The sequence below is a fragment of the Gopherus flavomarginatus genome, chromosome 2 (assembly GCF_025201925.1).
Source record: "Gopherus flavomarginatus isolate rGopFla2 chromosome 2, rGopFla2.mat.asm, whole genome shotgun sequence".
Taxonomy (NCBI): Eukaryota; Metazoa; Chordata; order Testudines; family Testudinidae; genus Gopherus; species Gopherus flavomarginatus.
The window spans coordinates 5,327,927-5,348,015 of record NC_066618.1 but is presented as its reverse complement, the minus strand read 5'-3'; the positions used below and the strand labels follow the sequence as shown (position 1 = coordinate 5,348,015).

At 46.4% G+C, this 20,089-nt stretch overlaps 1 protein-coding gene across 7 annotated transcripts in view; it reads right to left on the bottom strand.

Moving 5' to 3' along the window:
- The window catches only part of SETD2 (SET domain containing 2, histone lysine methyltransferase), a 157,266-nt gene that overhangs the window by 42,983 nt on the left and 94,194 nt on the right, over positions 1-20,089 (bottom strand). For all 7 annotated transcript variants that reach the window (XM_050942380.1, XM_050942385.1, XM_050942384.1 and 4 more), the window contains 2 exons: positions 14,716-15,388; positions 5,926-6,060 (listed from right to left, as the gene is read on the bottom strand). In XM_050942380.1, coding sequence (XP_050798337.1) covers positions 5,926-6,060; positions 14,716-15,388 — 808 coding nt within the window. The remainder of the gene's footprint in view (positions 1-5,925; positions 6,061-14,715; positions 15,389-20,089) is intronic.

Sequence of the window (20,089 nt, the reverse complement as noted above, 5' to 3'; positions counted from 1 at the left end):
AACGGCTCGAAGGGGGGCCCCATGAGCCGAGACAACACCAGGTTAAGATGCCAGGTAGAGGCAGGGGGTCGGACGTTAGGGTATAGACGTTCCAGCCCCTTCAGGAATCTAGTCACAGTCGGGTGAGAGAAAACGGAGCGGCCATCCCCACCCGGGTGAAAGGTGGAGATAGCCGCCAGGTGGACCCGCAGGGACGAGATCGCCAGGCCCTGCTGCTTGAGGGACCAAATATAGTCCAAAATATTGGCCACCGAAATTTCCATCGGGAGGAGACCTTTCTCCACGCACCAACAGGAGAAACGCTTCCACTTTGCCGAGTATGTCGCTCTAGTGGAAGGCTTCCTGCTGCCCAAGAGTACCTCACGTACCGGGATGGAGCAGCGCAACTCGGAACTGGTCAGCCATGCAGGAGCCATGCTGCTAGGTGCAGCGACTGGAGGTCCGGGTGACAGAGAGTTCCGTGGTCCTGGGTGATCAGGTCCGGGTGAAGGGGCAGGGGAACTGGGTCGGCTATGGCCAGGTCCAGCAACATGGGGTACCAATGTTGCCTGGGCCACGCCGGGGCTACCATGATCACGCGGGCCCTGTCCCTGCGCACCTTCAGAAGGACCCTGTGGACCAGCGGGAACGGGGGGAACGCGTAGAATAAGAGGGTCGTCCACGGAATAAGGAAGGAGTCCGCTATAGACCCGGGTTCCCGGCCCTGAAAGGAGCAGAACGCCTGGCATTTCCTGTTCCCCCTGGACGCGAAGAGGTCCACACGGGGACAACCCCACCTCTGGAAGATCGAGAGGGCGACGTCCGGGCGAAGGGACCACTCGTGCGAGAGGAAGGATCTGCTCAGGCGGTCCGCCAGCGTGTTCCATACTCCGGGGAGGAAGGAAGCCGTGAGGTGAATGGAGTGGGCTATACAAAAGTCCCAGAGTCGCATCGCCTCGTGACATAGGGGAGAGGATCTGGTGCCGCCCTGCTTGTTGATATAGTACATGGTCGTCGTGTTGTCGGTAAATACCGCGACACAACGACCCCGAAGCTGGTGACAGAACGTTTGACAAGCAAGGCGGACCGCTCTCAACTCCCGCATGTTGATGTGTAGCTTCACCTCCTGTGGGGACCACAGGCCCTGTGTTCTCAGGGTTCCCAGGTGGGCCCCCCAGCCGAGATCTGAGGCATCCGTCGTTAGGGACACCGAGGGCTGGGGCGGGTGGAATGGGAGCCCCGCACACACTACGGACTGGTCTAGCCACCAGCTGAGAGAATCCAACACCCCCTGGGGGATTGTGATCAGCATGTCTAGTGGTTGCCTTGCCGGCCGGTAATGTGCGATGAGCCACGACTGGAGGGGCCTCATGCGGAGCCGTGCGTACCCGGTCACAAATGTGCAGGCTGCCATATGGCCTAACAGGGTTAGACATGTCCGTATCGATGTCAAGGGGGCTGTCAGCAAGCGCTGAACGATCGCCGACAACGCCTGGAACCTTGGCAACGGCAGAAGGGCCCTGGCCACGGTGGAGTCCAGGACGGCCCCAATGAACTCCACCCTCTGCGAGGGGAGCAGGGTGGACTTGTCCACGTTGATCATGAGGCCCAAGGTGGCAAACAGGCCGGTGATCCTGCAGACGTGGCTGCAGACCTGCAGCTCCGACGTGCCCCGAATTAACCAATCGTCGAGGTAAGGGAACACGTGAATGCGACTGCGCCGAAGATGTGCCACAACGACGGCCATGCATTTTGTGAATAACCTCGGAGCCGTAGAAAGGCCAAATGGGAGGACTGCAAATTGGTAGTGAAGGCGGCCCACCACGAATCGAAGGAAACGTCTGTGGTGTGGCCATATGGCAATATGAAAATAAGCGTCCTGCATGTCGAGGGCAGCGTACCAGTCTCCCGGATCCAGGGATGGGATAATGGTCCCCAGGGATACCATGCGGAACTTCAACTTCACTAGGTATTTGTTGAGCTCTCGCAGGTCGAGGATAGGCCTGAGGCCTCCCTTGGCCTTGGGGATCAGAAAGTAGCGGGAATAAAACCCCTTGCCTTTCTCGTTTTCCGGAACCGCCTCTATAGCTCCTTTGTTGAGGAGCGTCTGTACCTCCTGTCGAAGGAATTGCTCGTGAGAGGGGTCCCTGAAGAGGGACGAGGAAGGGGGGCGGGAGGGAGGAAATGATACAAACTGCAGACGGTATCCCGTCTGCACCGTGCGTAAGACCCAGCGGTCGGATGTTATTTGGGTCCACGCCTGGAGGAAAAACGAAAGGCGGTTGGAAAACGGGGGGGAAGGATCCGTGGGGGAAACTGGTACTGCGCCCTCGGGCGCACCTTCAAAACGAAGGTTTGGGTCCAGGCGGGGCTTAGAAGGAGCTCTGATTCTGCCCCCCTTGGTTCCCCGACTGTCTGCGCCTTCCATTTCTGCCGCGGCGCCTATTAAGGTCCTGCCGCTGGCGGAACTGGGGGTATGGCCGACGCTGCTGCTGTTGCTGCGGCCGGAAGGGTCTGCGTTGCGTCCCAGGCGTGTGCATCCCAAGGGAGCGCATAATGACCCGATTGTCCTTAAGACTTTTCAGTCTGGGGTCTGTCTTCTCCGAGAACAGGCCCTGGCCTTCGAACGGGAGGTCCTGGATGGTGTATTGGAGCTCCGGTGGAAGGCCAGAAACCTGAAGCCAGGAGATGCGGCACATCGTTACCCCCGAGGCGAGGGTACGGGCAGCCGAGTCTGCAGCGTCCAAGGAGGCCTGCAACGAGGTTCGTGCAACCTTCTTGCCCTCGTCAAGAATCGCCGCAAATTCTTGACGAGCCTCTTGTGGCAGCAGCTCTTTGAACTTGTCCGCTGCCACCCAAGAGTTAAATGCGTAGCGGCTAAGAAGGGCTTGTTGATTGGAAACCCTGAGCTGAAGGGCCCCAGCCGAATAGACCTTGCAGCCAAGGAGGTCCATACGCCTGGCTTCCATGGATTTGGGAGCTGGGGCTTCCTGTCCGTGACGCTCCCTCTCGTTCACCGACTGCACCACCAGGGAACATGGTGTCGGGTGAATGTGGAGGTACTCATAGCCCTTGGAGGGGGCCATGTACTTCCTTTCGACGCCCCTCGCAGTAGGGGGGATGGAGGCCGGTGACTGCCAGATTGTATTGGCGTTGGCCTGGATCGTCCTAATGAAGGGTAGGGCGACCCTGGTGGGAGCATCGGAGGAGAGGATGCTGACGATGGGGTCCTCGATCTCAGAGACCTTCTCAGCTTGCAGGCTCAGATTCTGTGCTACGCGCCTGAGGAGGTCCTGATGTGCCCTGAGATCTAGTGGAGGAGGGCTATTGGAGGAAGTGCCAGCCACCGCTTCGTGAGGAGAAGAGGATGAGGAGACCCCTGGCAAGAAAGTGTCCAGCGGGGGGTCCGCCTCAGCCCTCGCCTCTGGCTCAGGAGGGAGACCAGGGTCTTGTTGCTTCGATCCGTCCTCCCCGTCCGGGGAGGGAGGGGGGCGAGACAACGACGCCTCCGGCGCCCTGTGCTCTGCCGTTGCAGGCCTAGGAGGAAGCTGTTGGGGGCCCTGGGCTTGATGGTACGCCCAGGGTGTCCAGAACCCCCACTGCTGCGGATCCTGGTCCTGTTGCGGAGGGTCTTGGAAAAGAGCCGCTTGTCTGTCGGTGCCCAGCGCGTGTACGCTGTCCGCCTGTGATGACACCGACGGCTGTCTGGAAGGCCATGGAGGGGCCGACCGCGGCTGGTAAGAGTCTCCGCGGTCCGGCACCGAAGATGTTCTCGGTGCCGGGGACCGGTACCGGGAGTCATACCGGTGCCGGGATCGGGACCGGGTTCTGTCTCGGTGCCGGGATCTGGACCGGTACCGGCCGCTGCCTCGGTGCCGGGATCAGGACCGGGACCTGCCACCGACGCGGTGTCGGGAGGTCGACCGGGACCGGGACCTGCCACCAGCTCGGTGCCGGGAGGTCGACCGGTGCGCTGATCGACGGCGGGACTGGCTCCTAGAGTCCCGGTGCCGGTATCGGCGGCTGGAACCAGACCGTGACCGTCTGGAGGCCGATCGGTGCCGCGAGTACGACCGGTACCGCCGAGGGGAGCGGTGCCGGGACTGCGAGCAGCGGCGGGATCTTGAGCGACCGTGGTGTCAGGACCTCGACCGCGAGCGTGAGTCCCGAGACGGCGCCGTCATCATGGGTTTGCCCCTGGACGCCACCCGCAACGGAGGGACTGGGGGTGGAGGCTGAGTTGACTCAGTCAGGGCAATGAGGTCCCGTGCCGAGGCGAAGGTCTCTGGAGTCGATGGGACCAATAGCTCAACCCCAGATCTTATGGGGGAGCTCGGCGGGACCGGACTTGACGGACCCACCGGGCCCGGAGTCGACGGTGCCGGTAACGCCGCGGCAGATGTCGATGCCGGGCGCTCCACTCGAGTCTGCCTGGATGGAGTTGCAGACTTCGAGGGTCTTGCTTCTGCACCCGGTGCCGGGGAGTCTTTCCGGTGCCGGTGCGATCCGGTGCCGGTGTAGAGATGACAGTCTGTGAAGCTGCTGGGTCAAGTGCCGCTTCCATTAGGAGAGTCCTAAGTCTCTGGTCTCTCTCCTTCTTTGTTCTGGGCTTAAAAGCCTTGCAAATGCGGCACTTGTCCGACCTGTGTGATTCCCCCAGGCACTTTAGACACGCGTCGTGAGGGTCGCTGGTCGGCATAGGCTTCTTACAGGCCGCACATTGCTTAAAGCCCGGCGAACCAGGCATGAGCCCGGTGCCGGGTGCCGGGAAGGGCTACGGCCCAAACCGGCTAACAACTATCTACAATATTATTTACACTATTAACTATATAACTAACTACACTGAACCACTAACTATCAACCGTAGAACAAGGAGAGCTAGGGACGTGGAGGACAGCTATGCCGCGCTCCACAGTTCCAACGACCGACACGGCGGTAAGAAGGAACTGAGGAGCGGGTGGGCCGGCAGGGGTATATATCGGGTGCCATGGTGGCGCCACTCTAGGGGGCGACCTGCCGGCCCACTGGAGTTGCTAGGGTAAAAAGTTTCCGACGAGCGTGCACGCACGGCGCGCACACCTAACTGGAATGGATGTGAGCAATCACTCGAAGAAGAACGAGCTATACTGGTAAAAGCACAGATTTGCTGGTATAACTGCATATATACTCAGGGCTTCTGATGCTACAGTTATGTTGGCCAAGGATCACATCCTGACTGATGTAGCTATGCCAGCAGATGTCTGTCATGTAGACATAACTTTAGGCAGCCTCAAGAGGAATCTACATCATTCTGTGAGGTGGCCAACAAGAACAGCACCAACAGCCCTTTTCAAGTGATAAATGCCTAGTACAGTGAATTCAGTCTGAAACCAAGGCTACTACAGAACCTAATCACCTTTCCTATACAGTGGGGAGACAGGAGGCTGGTAGGGAGGCAGAGATATTTCCCTTACACAGAGCGTTGAGGCCAGATCACCAAACATAACACAAGTGATTCTCTTTTCTCAGGACAGAGGATCAAGCTTAGGAATCATTCACAGCAAAGTCCACACAGGGAGAGAGGGAAGAGAAAAGGACATGCCATTTTAAGATAGCTTATGAGAGTACTATGTTTACAAATGCTACTGAGTGGGAGACGAGAACGGTGGATATGAAATCAACCAGCCCTTCTCACAATGCCAGACAGCAGAGCAAGGGAAGGGATGTTATTTGCAAAAAATCAACTCTAGGTTTTAACTACCCTTTTGACAGTAAATCCACTGGCTTTCTAGTTACAGTTTAGGGGATATGGAGAGGATATTGTCCTCCCCAACATAAAAGGGAAACAGGGGAAGGATACACCAAATGGGATATACATCAAACCATTCTCTCACATGGGTCATGAAAAAAATTGCACCCCATAATTTCTGGCATGTTACCAGGGGACTGTAATGCTCCAGGCCTCACCTGCTGTATGGGCTGAGGCTGTCCGGCTGCTACGATCGTTGTTACTGCTGTCGTCGGCTGCACCACCACTCCCTGTGGATGAGCTGTGTAAATCTGTTGCCCTTGGATATACTGAAGACCTGGCTGTGCGTAACTCTGAAACAAAGCAACAGAAACTGGGAAATCAGTTCCTTTATTGAAAATCTTTTGTTACTTCTGTGATCAAAGGTGGAACACAGAAACAGGGTAAAACTGGTTTATTTCAAGATGCAGTGGAGAGTGGAATATACTGTTTCTGTTGTACAACTGTTCTGGAGCAGGAATATGTATCAATGCATCTTGCATCTGAAGAAGTGGGTATTCACCCACGAAAGCTCATGCTCCAAAACGTCTGTTAGTCTATAAGGTGCCACAGGATTCTTTAATGCATTTTTAAATTCATAAAATGTTTTACATAAATTTGACAGATCTTTGTTCTTCAAAGGAAACTTAAGTTTAAAAAAATATGTAAAATATTCTATTTCTTGGCATTAAGAACGGCCATTCTGTCAGTACTAGAAGAAAACTGCAAGGCTGAGCAAAATGGATGCAGTTATGAACATGCTTAGGTCAAGGAACAGGTTCACCATGAATAGAACCTGCAATGCATTTTAAAGTAGATGGCATTTTGGAGCCTCCAACTGTTGGCAGTCATCTTGCTGAAAACAGATATCAATGTCTGCCATAAAGGGCACACATGTACTGCATGTATCTTGTCACTGAAGATCAATTATTATCCAAAGAAGGGACGTCTTGGATCTCTCTCCAGTATAAAATAGCTATTATGTTGAGCAAAACTCACTGCCAGTACTACTTCAGATACCACACATATAACCTACGAAATACAAGTTTTCCAGCACAATACTGATACTTAAAGGAATGACACCTTGTTCTTCCACTGGACAGAAGCTTTTGGACATTGAACCTCTTTAGCGGGATAACTGAACATAAGAATGACCAAACTGGGTCAGAACAATGGTCTATCTAGCCCAGTATCCTGTCTTAACAGTGGCCAGTGCTAGATGCTTCAGAGGGAATGAACAGAACAGGGCAATTATCGAGTGATTCATCCCTAATCATCCAGTCCCACCTTCTGGGACACCTAAAACATTGGGGTGCATCCCTTCTTGGCTAATAGCCATTGATGGCCACATCCTCTATGAAGTTACCTAATCTTAAAAAAAATCCAGTTATAGTTTTTGCCTTCACAACCACCCCTGGCAATGAGTTCCAAAGGGCTGACTGTGCACTGTGTAAAGCAGTACTTCCTTATGTTTTTTTAAACCTGCTGCCTATCATCTTCATTGGGTGATCTTGGTTCCTGTGTTATATAAAGGGGTAAATAGCACTTCCTTATTCACGTCCTCCTCACCATTCATGATTTTATAAAGTTCTATCACTGAAAAGGGTCTAGGTATAATCTGTATCTGTAGACTGAGAAGACATAAGAACGGTCATACTGGGTCAGACCAAAGGTCCATCCAGCCCAGTATCCTGTCTGCTGACAGTGGCCAATGTCAGGTGCCCCAGAGGGAGTGAACCTAACAGGTAATCTCCTGCCATCCAGCTCCATCCTTTGACAAATTGAGGCTAGGGACACCATTCCTTACTCATCCTGGTTAATAGCCATTAATGGACTTAACCTCCATGAATTTATCTAGTTCTCTTTTAAACCCTGTTATAGTCCTGGCCTCCACAACCTCCTCAGGCAAGGAATTCCACAGGTTGACTGTGTGCTGTGTGAATAACTTTCTTTTATTTGTTTTAAACCTGCTGCCCATTAATTTCATTTGGTGGCCCCAATGTTCTTATATTATGGGAACAAGTAAATAACCTTTCCTTATCTACTTTCTCCACACCACTCATGATTTTATATACTTCTATCATATCCCCACTTAGTCTCTTCTTTTCCAAGCTGAAGAGTCCTAGCCTCTTTAATCTCTCCTCATATAGGACCTGTTCCAAACCCCTAATCATTTTAGTTGCCCTTCTCTGAACCTTTTCTAATGCCAGTATATTGTTTTTGAGATGGGGAGATCACATCTCTATGCAGTATTCAAGATGCAGGAGTACCACTGATTTATTTAAGGGCAATAAGATATTCTCCATCTTATTCTCTATCCTTTTTTTAATGATTCCTAACATCCGGTTTGCTTTTTTGACTACCGCGGCATACTGCGTGGACATCTTCAGAGAACTATCCACGATGACTCCAAGATCTCTTTCCTGATTACTTGTAGCTAAATTAGCCCCCATCATATTGTATTTATAGTTGGGGTTATTTTTTCCAATGTGCATTACTTTACATTTATCCACATTAAATTTCATTTGCCGTTTTGTTGTCCAATCACTTAGTTTTGTGAGATCTTTTTGAAGTTCTTAACAGTCTGCTTTTGTCTTAACTATCTTAAGCAGTTTAGTATTATCTGCAAACTTTGCCACCTCACTGTTTAACTCTTTCTCCAGATCATTTATGAATAAGTTGAATAGGATTGGTTCTAGGACTGACCCTTGGGTAACACCACTAGTTACCCCTCTCCATTCTGAAAATTTACCACTTATTCCTACCCTTTGTTCCCTGTCTTTTAACCAACTCTCAATCCATGAAAGGATCTTCCCTCTTATCCCATGACAACTAAATTTACGTAAAAGCCTTTGGTGAAGAACCTTGTCAAGGGCTTTCTGGAAATCTAAGTACAATACGTCCGCTGGATCCCCCTTGCAACAGGGCAAGAGTCCCTCAGTAAAAAGACTCAGACATACTGTTACCAAGTAAAGTGTGAGCAAAATGTTCTGGGACAGAATATTTAAAAAAATTTAAAAAAAAAATCAAATATTCTGAAATCCTTCATTCTGCTGCAATAATCACCTTTAAGTAAATATTGTCCATTACAGCTCTAGGTGAAATCTGTACTTGTTAACTAAGATGAAGAACAACTGTTTCGAAAAGAAATAATGGACCAGTTCTGAATAAAACAAAGCTTCCTTAGACTTGAGTACTGTACATAGGCTGTATCCACAAGGGATAATGTGACCCACAGATATATAAACGGGGGAATCATAGAATTGTAGGACTGAAAGCAACCTCAAAAGGTCTTCTAGTCCAGTCCCCTGCGCTCAGTATAACACCTCTACTCCTATGCGTTGGAGCAGAGGTGTTATATTGCCTCTGTATTTGGCACTGATGCAACTACTACTGGAATACTGTATCCAGGTCTAGTATTTAGAATTCAGGAAGGATGATGATAAATTAGAGAGGATTCAGAGAAGAGTCATGTGAATCATTAAAGGACTGGAAAACATATCTTACAGTTATGGCTTCTGGGTTTTGGGGTTTATTGATTTCACTTTTGGGGATTTTTTTAAAGCAATTTTTGAGTTATCAGATGTACAAAAATCTGATTTTTTTCAGGGATCTCTCTTTCTATATACTTTAATGTGTAATATATACAATTACGGTATCATATTAATTAATAATCTCTTTGTAACATTCCTTAGTGGGCTTTAACACAGTACTGTTTCAAACTGCACAATGTTAAAGCACACTAGGGAATCTTTAGTAAGAACCAACAAGGTCTAAATGGACCAATTAATGCTCAACAAATCTATGCACTTTAGAAATCACATCCATATAATCTGCATTACTGCTCTGTATAGACAAGCCCTTAGATACAAGTAACCACTTCCTGTCTTTCTTATGTTAATCCAGTAAACACCGATTTCATTTTTGAGAGAGAGAGAAAATGTGTGCGCGGGTTGGGGATGTTTATTAGTTAAAACCTAAAATCGGAAGCCCTACCCATAATAATAGACTCAAGGAGCTCAGTCTATCTAGTTTATCAAAGAGAAGGTTCAGGGGTGACCAGGTCCAGCTCCAGGCAGCAGCTTATCAAGCAGATGCTTGGGGCGGCAACTCCAGGGAGGGGCGGCACTTTCATGTATTCGGTGGCAATTCGGCGGAGAGTCCCTCACTCCCGCTTGGAGCGAAGGACCTCCCGCTGAACTGCCGCAGATCGCAACTTTTTTTTTTTTTTTTTTGGCTGCTTAGGGCGGCCAAACCCCTGGAGCCAGCCCTGAGGGTGACTGATCAGACTCTAAGTACTCACACACAAGGAATAAAAAATAGGTAAGAGGGCCCTTCGGTCTAGCAGACAAAGGTATAACAAGATCCAATAGCTGGAAGTTGAAGCTAGACAAATTTAGACTCAGAAAAGATGTACATCATTAACAGTGAGCGTAATTAACCAACAGAACAATATACCAAGGTGCATTCTCCATCACTGGGAGTTTTAAAAGCAAGATTGGATGTTTTTCTAAAAGTTGTGCTCTAGTTCAAAGAGGAATTAAGTGAGGGGAGTCCTATGGCCTGTGTTATGCAGGAAGTCTAACCAAATGTTCACAATGGTCCTTTCTAGCCCCATAATCTCTCCCACCTCCCACTTCAACTAGTGACTGACCTCTCTGTTACCGAAATTCCTGTATTAAGCTCTCAGTTTTGGTTGCTCATCAGCAGCAAATAGTCTTTAAATAAGGGATGTGAACTGGCTATTTTTGTTAAGTTGGCATTACACAAAAATGATTCATGAAGAGTGAATGAATACACTTATGTCACCCTCAGATGCACTTATGTGCCTTCATTATCACTATATTTTTCAATATTAAGCAATTAAGACTACTTTCTATTCATGTCTGAGGAGGTTAAAGTAGCTAAAAGCTAATGAATTCTCATCAGTGATTTGAAATATTGTGTGGATTTTACAGCTTGATAAACTGAGGCACAGAAATGTGAAGTGACTTGTTCAAGGCCAGTGATAAAGCAATAGAGTAGAGAAGAGAATGTAGGACTCCTGGGTCCCAATCCCCTATATCTAATCACAATCCCTCCAGTAATGGTACTACACATCTGTGCATTTAAAGTCTGTATCATAGCCTAGATATGCCTGGGACAGACAAAAATTATGCTAGAATCAGCCCACGGCAATTACATGTGGAAAAGGAAAATTATGTGGAACTCAGCAAGCAACAACATAAAGCTGATAACTGAAGTCCTGTTTGTTTTTTATGCCTTCTCCCTTGAATTGATGATCAAGAAAGTGAGAGTGTTTTGTTCTTCTCTTACTGTGCATGCTCCTATTTGAATATTAAGATGCATGTTTGCTGATACGTATAGTAGAGGGATGAATTTTTATGCTCTTGGCGAGTTCTCCCTACCATCGTAACAGAGCCAACTTAATATCTTTATTGTATTTGGAAAATGCAAAAAATAGACCTGAGAGTGGATTTAGTGCTTCTAGAAGGAGCCAGACGGATACTAGAAAAATTGTCTGCAGAAAGTCTACAGCAGGGAAATCCATCTCCCAATGCTCAATACTGGCCTAATGGGACTACCTCTAGTGATGAATGTGTGTGTGTGTTGCAAGAGAAGGCTTCAGTCTCCATGGCCCAGTCAGTCCTGGTTGATCTGTTGAGAATGCCAACACGGAACAAATTAGTGGTGGGCATGTTTTTTGTGATGGACATCTGCCCACGAGGAATTGACTTGACTAGTCAAATCATTTCACACAGCCCACCAAACGGGTGGTAAATACCAACATAAAATGGTGATAATCACTGATCTGTGCTGAATTCAAATCAGGGACCTAAAAATGAAGGAACATTTGTCCTATTAGCAATCTTCAGAGCCATCCAGTTACCCCATGTGCTGCATTTGAAGGAAATCTGAATCAGCAACACAGTTGTTACCTAAGATCAAATAGCAGAATTTTTATTAATAGGCAGGAGTCGTCCAAGCTTGATTTTTCAGAGTGCCAGACTGAGTTTAACCAAATTGGTTAGGGAATCAAAAGAGAGTGAGTACGGAATACTACATTTTTCGTAGTTATTTCAAGATCTGGTTTCAAACAAAACCCCTAACACCACTGATGGATTGCAGTAAATTGCACAGCATCAGTATCATGGAGTTCTAGCATCATCATAATCTACTCTCTCAACTCTCAATTCAGGTCAGCAGAATCCCTGAAGGGATAGATTTAATTGTATGTTATCCCAACACTGTCTTCTACTTCAGAATTGCAGTAACTCTCTAGGGTGCACAGGTACTGCATTCCATATACGTTACAGAGAACCTTAGAGCCCCGACCATGTTTCTAAAAATCCACTCACGGTTTAGGAATGTTAAATGACTGCACACCTGCATGTTTTACTGCCTCCGGCCTGGTCTACACTACGCGTTTATACCGATTTTAGCAGCGTTAAACCAATTTGACGCTGCCCTCGTCCACACAACAAGGCCCTTTATATCGATACAAAGTGCTCTTTAAACCGGTTTCTGTACTCCTCCCCGATGAGAGGAGTAGTGCTGAAATCGGTATTACCATGTTGGATTAGGGTTAGTGTGGCCGCAAATCAACAGTATTAGCCTCCGGGCGCTATTCCACAGTGCACCACTGTGACCGCTCTGGAAAGCAATCTGAACTCTGATGCACTGGCCAGGTAGACAGGAAAAGCCCCGCAAAATTTTAAATTGCATTTCCTGTTTGCCCAGTGTGGAGCTCTGATCAGCGCAGGTGGCGATGCAGTCCCAAATTCAAAAAGAGCTCCAGCATGGATTGAACGGGAGATACTGGATCTGATCGCTATATGGGGAGACAAATCTGTTCTATCAGAGCTCCGTTACAGAAGGCGAAATGCCAAAGCATTTGAAAAAAAATCTCCAGACTATGATACAAAGTCCACAGCACAGTGCTGTGTGACAAGCCTAATGGAAAGCCAAAGAATCAAATGGACGCTCATGGAGGGAGGGAGGGGGTACTGAGGACTCCAGCTATCCCACAGTCCCCGCAGTCTCAGAAAAGCATTTGCATTCTTGGCTGAGCTCCCAATGCCTGTAGGGTCAAACACATTGTCCGGGGTGGTTCAGGGTATATCTCGTCAACTTACTCCCCCTCACCTCCCTGTGAAAGAAAAGGGAAAAAAATTGTTTCTTGACTTTTTTCAATGTCACCGTATGTCTACTGCATGCTGCTGGTAGACACGGTGCTGGGGCAATGAACAGTAGCATCCTCTCCCCTCCCTTCCCAGGTGGAAGACAATACAGTGCAGAAGGACTGATAGCCATCATCATCAGCCTGTGAGTGCTCCTGGCTGGCCTCAGGTGAGGTCAGCCGGGGGCGCCTGGGTAAAAATAGGAATGACTCCCAGTTATTCCCGGCAGATGGTACAGAACAGCTGGTAACTGTCCTCATCATAGCAACTGGGGGCTGAGTTCCATCAGCCCCCACCCCTTTCATGTCTAAAGAAAAGATTCTGCACTGCCTGGACTATCATAGCAGCGGGATGCTGCGCTCCTCTCCCCTACACCGTTTAATGTCCTGCCTGGACTATTATAGCAGCTGGAGGCTGCCTCCCCCTCATTTTATCTCACTAACAAGTCAGTGTTTCTTATTCCTGCATTCTTTATTACTTCATCACACAAATGGGGGACCCTGCAACGGTAGCCCAGAAGGGTTGGGGGAGGAGGGAAGCAACCGGTAGGGTTGTTGCAGGGACATCCCCTAGAATGGCATGCAGCTCATCATTTCTGTGGGATCTGACACAGAGCGGCTGTGCTCTCTGGTTCTCTGATACACTGGTTCTCTAGTACACCTGCCCCATATTCTAGGCAGGACTGACTCTATTTTTAGATACAACATAAAGGAGGGAATGCCCTGGGGGGTCATTCCCATTTTTGTCTTTGCACCCCCAGCCGACCTCAGCGAAGGTCAGCCAAGAGCACCCATGACAGCAGCAGACGGTACAGAACGACTGATAACCGTCATCTCATCACCAATTTACAACGGCACAGCAGACGGTACAGAACGACTGGTGACCGTCTCTGCTACCTTGCAAAGGCAAATGAATGCTGCTGTGTAGCGCTGCAGTACCACCTCTGTCAGCAGCATCCAGTACACATACGGTGAGTGACAAAAGGCAAAACGGGCTCCATGGATGCCATGCTATGGTGTCTGCCAGGGCAATCCAGGGAAAAAGGGTGCAAAATGATTGTCTGCCGTTGCTTTCACGGAGGAAGGAATGAGTGACGACATTTACCCAGAATCACCTGCGACACTGTTTTTGAACCATCATGCATTGGGATCTCAACCCAGAATTCCAATGGGCAGGGGAGACTGTGGGAACTATGGGATAGCTACGGGATAGCTACCCACAGTGCAACACTCCAGAAATCTATGCTAGCCTTGGTACATGGACGCACACCACCGACTTATTGTGCTTTGTGTGGCCGCGTGCTCTTGACTTTATACAATCTGTTTTACAAAACCGGTTTATGTAAAATGGGAATAATCCTGTAGTGCAGACGTACCCTCTATAACATACTATGTAAGAGTATAATCCCTTGCCCAGAAGCATCTGTTCACAAAAACAGACATTAACAACAGAAAAAGTAATGGATAAAACATATATAGAGTAGGAAAAATCTCTCTCCAACTGCTAAGCACGCAGTCCCAGTGACTAAGAAATTCTTCACTGTGCACATTAAAGAAAAAAAAAAACAATCTTAATAAATTAGAAGAGTCTGCTTCACTCAGACCCCACAAGGCAGGCTCACAGGATTAAACTGCCCCAATGCTCCAGACTCATCAGATACTAGAGCTAGAAGTGTTAACTGTAGAAAAAGATTGCTAGTTGAAAGACAAATAACTCCTTTCATTGTCTGGTGCTTATCAACAAGCTGAGTTTGAAGGGTTCATTATGCATTTTCTAATAGAGAGTTACCTGTACAATTGGTGGAGTCGTCTGAGAATAAGGTGACGTCACACCATAAACAGTCTGACACGTCTGTCCTGGGTAATATATGGTTGGTTGAGACTGAGCTGGAGAGTACTGCTGTTGCACAGCTACAGTCTGCTGACTGGAATCCCATACTCCATAACTCTGCCCCTGCACTGGACCCGGGGCAGGCAGTGGCAAGACAGCTACATTAGGTTCCTGATGGACCACGGTGTCACTTTGTGCTACGTATTGAGGAGCAGAAACCTCCATCGTTGTTGCTACATGTTGTACTACTGGTACCGGCTGAGGAGTTGTCATGGGTGGTTCGACTGTGTGCCCAACCAAAGTCTGGGGATGCTCATAGGCTGCAGGAGAGCACATGGGATCCAGGCTCGGCGTGGGTAGTAGCACCTTCCCAGCATTGGGATTGCTGGGATCCACATAAGCCTGCATGGGATAGCCAGGGGGATAGCCAATAAAGCTGTGGTGGGGTGCGCTGTAGCCCATGGAATCGTATGGAAGTGGGGAAGTCATTCCTAGGTTCTGTAGTTGCTGCTGTTGTTTCTGAGCCTCCCGCTGAGCTACTTCCTGTTCAAACAGCTTCCTGCGTTCTTCTGTGGACAGCTTGTTGCGATCCTTGAGCCGCACTTTCTTCTTAGAAGCGGGTGTGTCATACCTGAAAAAGAGAACCACTTCATAACTTCTGCCCCAGAGTTACACAGATTATAGGGGCACCCTTGGATGCTATTTATAGATAAAGGCCAATCAATAAATGCATTAAAAACCAAATGGAGAGGGAAGATAGGAGTCATAACAGAACATTTATCGCTCCAAATTGAACCTTGGAACACGTTTCTTCGCTCTAGAGTGAATTTTAAAATTCCTTTGAAGAAAAGATTGCCTGAAATAGACTGCAAAAGAAAAACAACTCACTAGGTTTGGACATTTTCTCCACTTCATACACAGACTCATATTCTCTGCACGTGTGCGAAAGACATTCACACACACACACACACACACACGTGTAAAGCATTTACTTTTCTAAAAAGCCCATTCAAAATAATGCAAAAGAAGATCTTGTTCATATTATCACAGGCAGATCTAATCCTGAAACTTAACCTTTTGGTGGAGGAAAGAAAACCATACTACTGGAAGAACCCCAAACGAAGTATCCAGTACCACACCAGATTTAAAAAATCCAGTGAAAGTTTATTCAGACCAGCAGACAGCTATAGTTTACATGTTCCCTTTCTGGGCTCCCTCAAGCTGTATTTGCATAAGTAAACGTTAACATAACTTGTTATACGTGGGGTAAATGTAACATACTATCCAGTAATAGAGGCAATCCCAAAAATTTTCATAGCATGGTCCACGTCTTAAGTTAGTTGGTTCCCTCTCTTTCCATTAACATAACATCTCTGTGGTCAGTACAGTAATGGCCTTTTGGAAAAATATTAGGAAAAGAATACTTCTAGGGTTTTTAATACACTTTTAGCAACTGGAACATGAAGAAGCCAGAACCTTGGATTAGCCAGTCTTTTGCGAGCCAACAGCGGTTTGGACAACAGCTGGGTAGCCTCTGCCGTGTTGCAATATAATGTATAAGCAAAAGGAGTTTGGGCAAATGATATTTCCAGTGGGAACCTAAACCTTAGAATTCCCTAACTATTGTATGTTTACAATGGCAAGTCTTAATTGTGAATTAAGACATTGACATTGAGTAGCATCCAAAAATACTGAGGAACCTCATGTCACTGTTCTCCCACTCCTGTAATGTTCATTCCCCTGGAGGATTTCCCTCTTCACAGCTGTATCATGGCTCTGGGTCTGTCAGAGCATTTAAGGATTTTAGCAGAGCAACACAGGTAATTATGCTGTCTCCGTGTAAGATACATTTTATGTGCCTTTATGCCCTCAAGTTTAAGCAATGCAACCCAAGAGAAATTGAGCTGGATAATTTAAATATATCTATTGCATTATAACTTTTCCTAGTGGTCAACATGATAGCAGATAACATTACACTGATATTTCCTTATAGTTGCCTTTTCATAGGCTTATAAATTTCTCAAAATATATCTGTTTTGGCTGATATTTTCCATGCTTCATGACTCTCAATTTTTTTGATAAAGGGAATGAAATATATTCATTGATCTGGAGCTACGCAAGGGTGAAAAACATTCAAACGTTTCTGGCACAAGAAGATTAAGACTTCTTTGCATGCATAACTCAATAATTGACATTCAACCACTGAGACCTTTTGGAACCTTTTAATTATTTCTGAATACTAGTCTCCATCTTAATTTGCAAATGTTATTTAAGAACAATGGAATTATAAACAATCGACTTCCATTTAGAGTTGTGCTATTTACTGGACCACAGATCTGCCTAAAAAAAATGTGGTTTGACTTTTTCCATTTATTTATTTATTTAAATAGGAGTAATATTTTTCTTCCTGAAACACAAAACTGCTGACAAGATTTTCCAAGGGTAAAAAAAAGATAGCTTAGGTCAGACACAAAGCATGGAAAATTAAAGATGAAAAGGTGGATATTTTTGAAAGTTATGAGTGCATGAAAACAGGGGTTACAAGTGAAAATGCTTTACAGCATTAACTATAGTGGGTTCTACAAAGCAGCCAATATATTCATATATACATCAACTTTTTATTCACGCATCCAGTTTGCTGGATATTGCTACAAGTACATTAGTTAAGATGCCCTTTTGTTTCTTCAGTCCAGTTCAAATACTTGTATTTATGTGAATCTTGTTGGTAGTGAGAATCCAATTTAAATAATTAAACGAAAAAGTCAGTATTTTTCTGCACTTATCCAAAGAACTTGTATTAAGAGACAACTCACACAAGGGAATAAATACAAAAAAAGGCAAGTGATTCAGTCATGACGTTAAGTGTGTGTCATAATAGTTCCTCCATTCATCCAAGGGCCCATCTCCTCTAGGAGAATCTCCACTCCAGAGAAGCAGCAAGGGCAAGGAAGTGTGCCAAGGGCATGCCAGCATACCTCCAAATCCTCCAGTGTTCTGAGAACACCTCTGGAGTTCTCCACCGCTTTGACTTCATCTGTTCTGCTCACCTCCACTATAAGGATTTCATACAGTTTTTTGGAATAAAGTACTATCCAAAGTGCCCTAGCTGCGGACTGATTGGCCCATATTACAAGATGGGGTCAGATTAACGATTATTAGGATGCCTCTAAGGGCAGTCATCCCCTCATTCTCCGAGCTTCATTTTTGCCATGCTACATTTTGCATATTTTCCTCCTACACAAAGTCACTGTTTACACAGCGAGGGTGCATCTGGGAAGAACATGCAAAGAAAGGGCTTCCTGATCTCTATCACCAGAGACCACTCATGCTCAATCATTTGCTAGTGAGTATTTTCTGTTTTTCTAATCTTCCCCTTGCTGTAATGAGAACTTTTCTGCCACGAAGTTTACCTTGTCTCATGTTTCCTGTGCTTTTTGCCATTTTTATCTCTCTTAATAGATGTTAGTAATTTCATCCAGCTCTACTTCTGCCTACAGTCATTTGTTTGGTTTTTGTTCTGCAAATGGATATTTTTTGTGGATTTATATTCCAATTTTTATGCTGGCCTTTCAAACGTGCTTAATAGAGAATAACATGAGGACAATGGAATGCTGTGTTATTTGAAAAATGTGACTTTTTTGTAATCAATTATTCTCTCTCAGCTTTTCTGAAGTCCATATAGCAGACCTTGACTGGCTCAGTACTGGCTTTAACAAGGATGTGTGTTGCATTTTAGATAGTCAGAACAAGAGTTCTGTCTTGCCCCCAAGAATCCCACATACTTAATGTAGCGTTTACTAACTCCACTAATCTCTGCTGCCTTTCATCATCTCTAAGCATAGCTTATTCAGAATTATCGACTCCTTGTTTTCTGGGACCAGCTCAACCGACTCTGCTTCATTTGCCCAACCCGCTCCACCAGTTGTCACATTCGTCTCTCCAGTCGTCAGCACTGGATCACAATGAACATGCAGTATCTTGGCTCTCTGAGCAGGGGCCATTTTGTTTCCTTTAGACTCTACACAATTCCACACGCTCATACAGCACTTGAAAAATAACCATCCAGATGACATGAGTTGCTAGACTGGGCAGTTTAAGGGTCCATATGAAAACGAAATGATATTCAGTAGTGTGATTTGACATTGTTAACGTACAGATATGGCTCATGCTCAATACTTGGGACATACTTTTAGCCATTTGTTATATTTAACAGGACTTCTCTCCCTCCATACACGGCGGCGTTTGCTAATCCTGCAGAAGGATTATATATTATATTAAATGTGGACCATAACTATTAAATTTCAGTAGGTTCCCACACTGTTCCCAATCAACTTTCTGTATGTCAATTTCTCCTCTAATTGTCCACTATTCCATTTGCTTCCATTGAGTTGTATTAATGACATCAGAATAATGAAAATGTGCACATATTCTGACTTTAACGTTGTAAGCAGTTTAATGGCAGGCACACAGAAGTGGTTGGACCACAGGACTAGGAGCCAGAAGGTTCTCAAATTCTAATCCTACCTTCCTGCATGGTCTGTGACAAGTCCCTCTTGGACTGGGGGTTGAAGCTCACTCAGCAGATCTGAGTCCAATACCTAGTTCTGTCAGACTTCCTGGGTGATCCTGGCCAAGTCACGAACTCTCTTTCTCTCAGTTTCCCATCTGAAAAATGGGGATACTACCTCTTTCCTCCCAACCTTTGTCCATCTTGTCTATTTAGACAGGGACTGTCTCTTACTCTGTGTATGTCCTGCAACTAACACAATGGAACCTCGGATCTTGGTTAGGGCCTCTTGCTACTAATGTAATACAAACCAAAATGAAATCACTTCTGAATTGTTTTTGTGCATTGTCAGTTTCACTGTTTCCCATAGGTAATTAGCCAGTTCTCCCCTTTGTCTGGATGTTTCACAGAAAGTATTTTTAAAATAGATAGTTTGATTTAAAAAAAAAACAAAAATTTGCAAAGGGTCTCAGGGACAGGTGCAGTAACTGAAGCTACTTTAAACTAATTAAAAAAATTAATTAGATTTCAAGGTGAGGGCATCTCTAACCTCTTATTTAAAGTTTGCCTATATGTAATATGAAGATACTGCTTACCTACCTCATAGGATATTTTTAAAGGGCTAATTAAAGTTCTTTTCAGATTATCTAAAGACAAGAAGTGATATACAAGTAGTATACAAGACGGAAATAGCAGCACTTCACTAACCTCTCACGTGCTGGCAAAGCTAAGCTGTGAAGAAACTGTGCAGGGGAGACGGCCAACAGATTGCTCAGGAAGAACCACCATCGTGTGGCGCCATTTTAATTGTTTTTATAGGTTTCT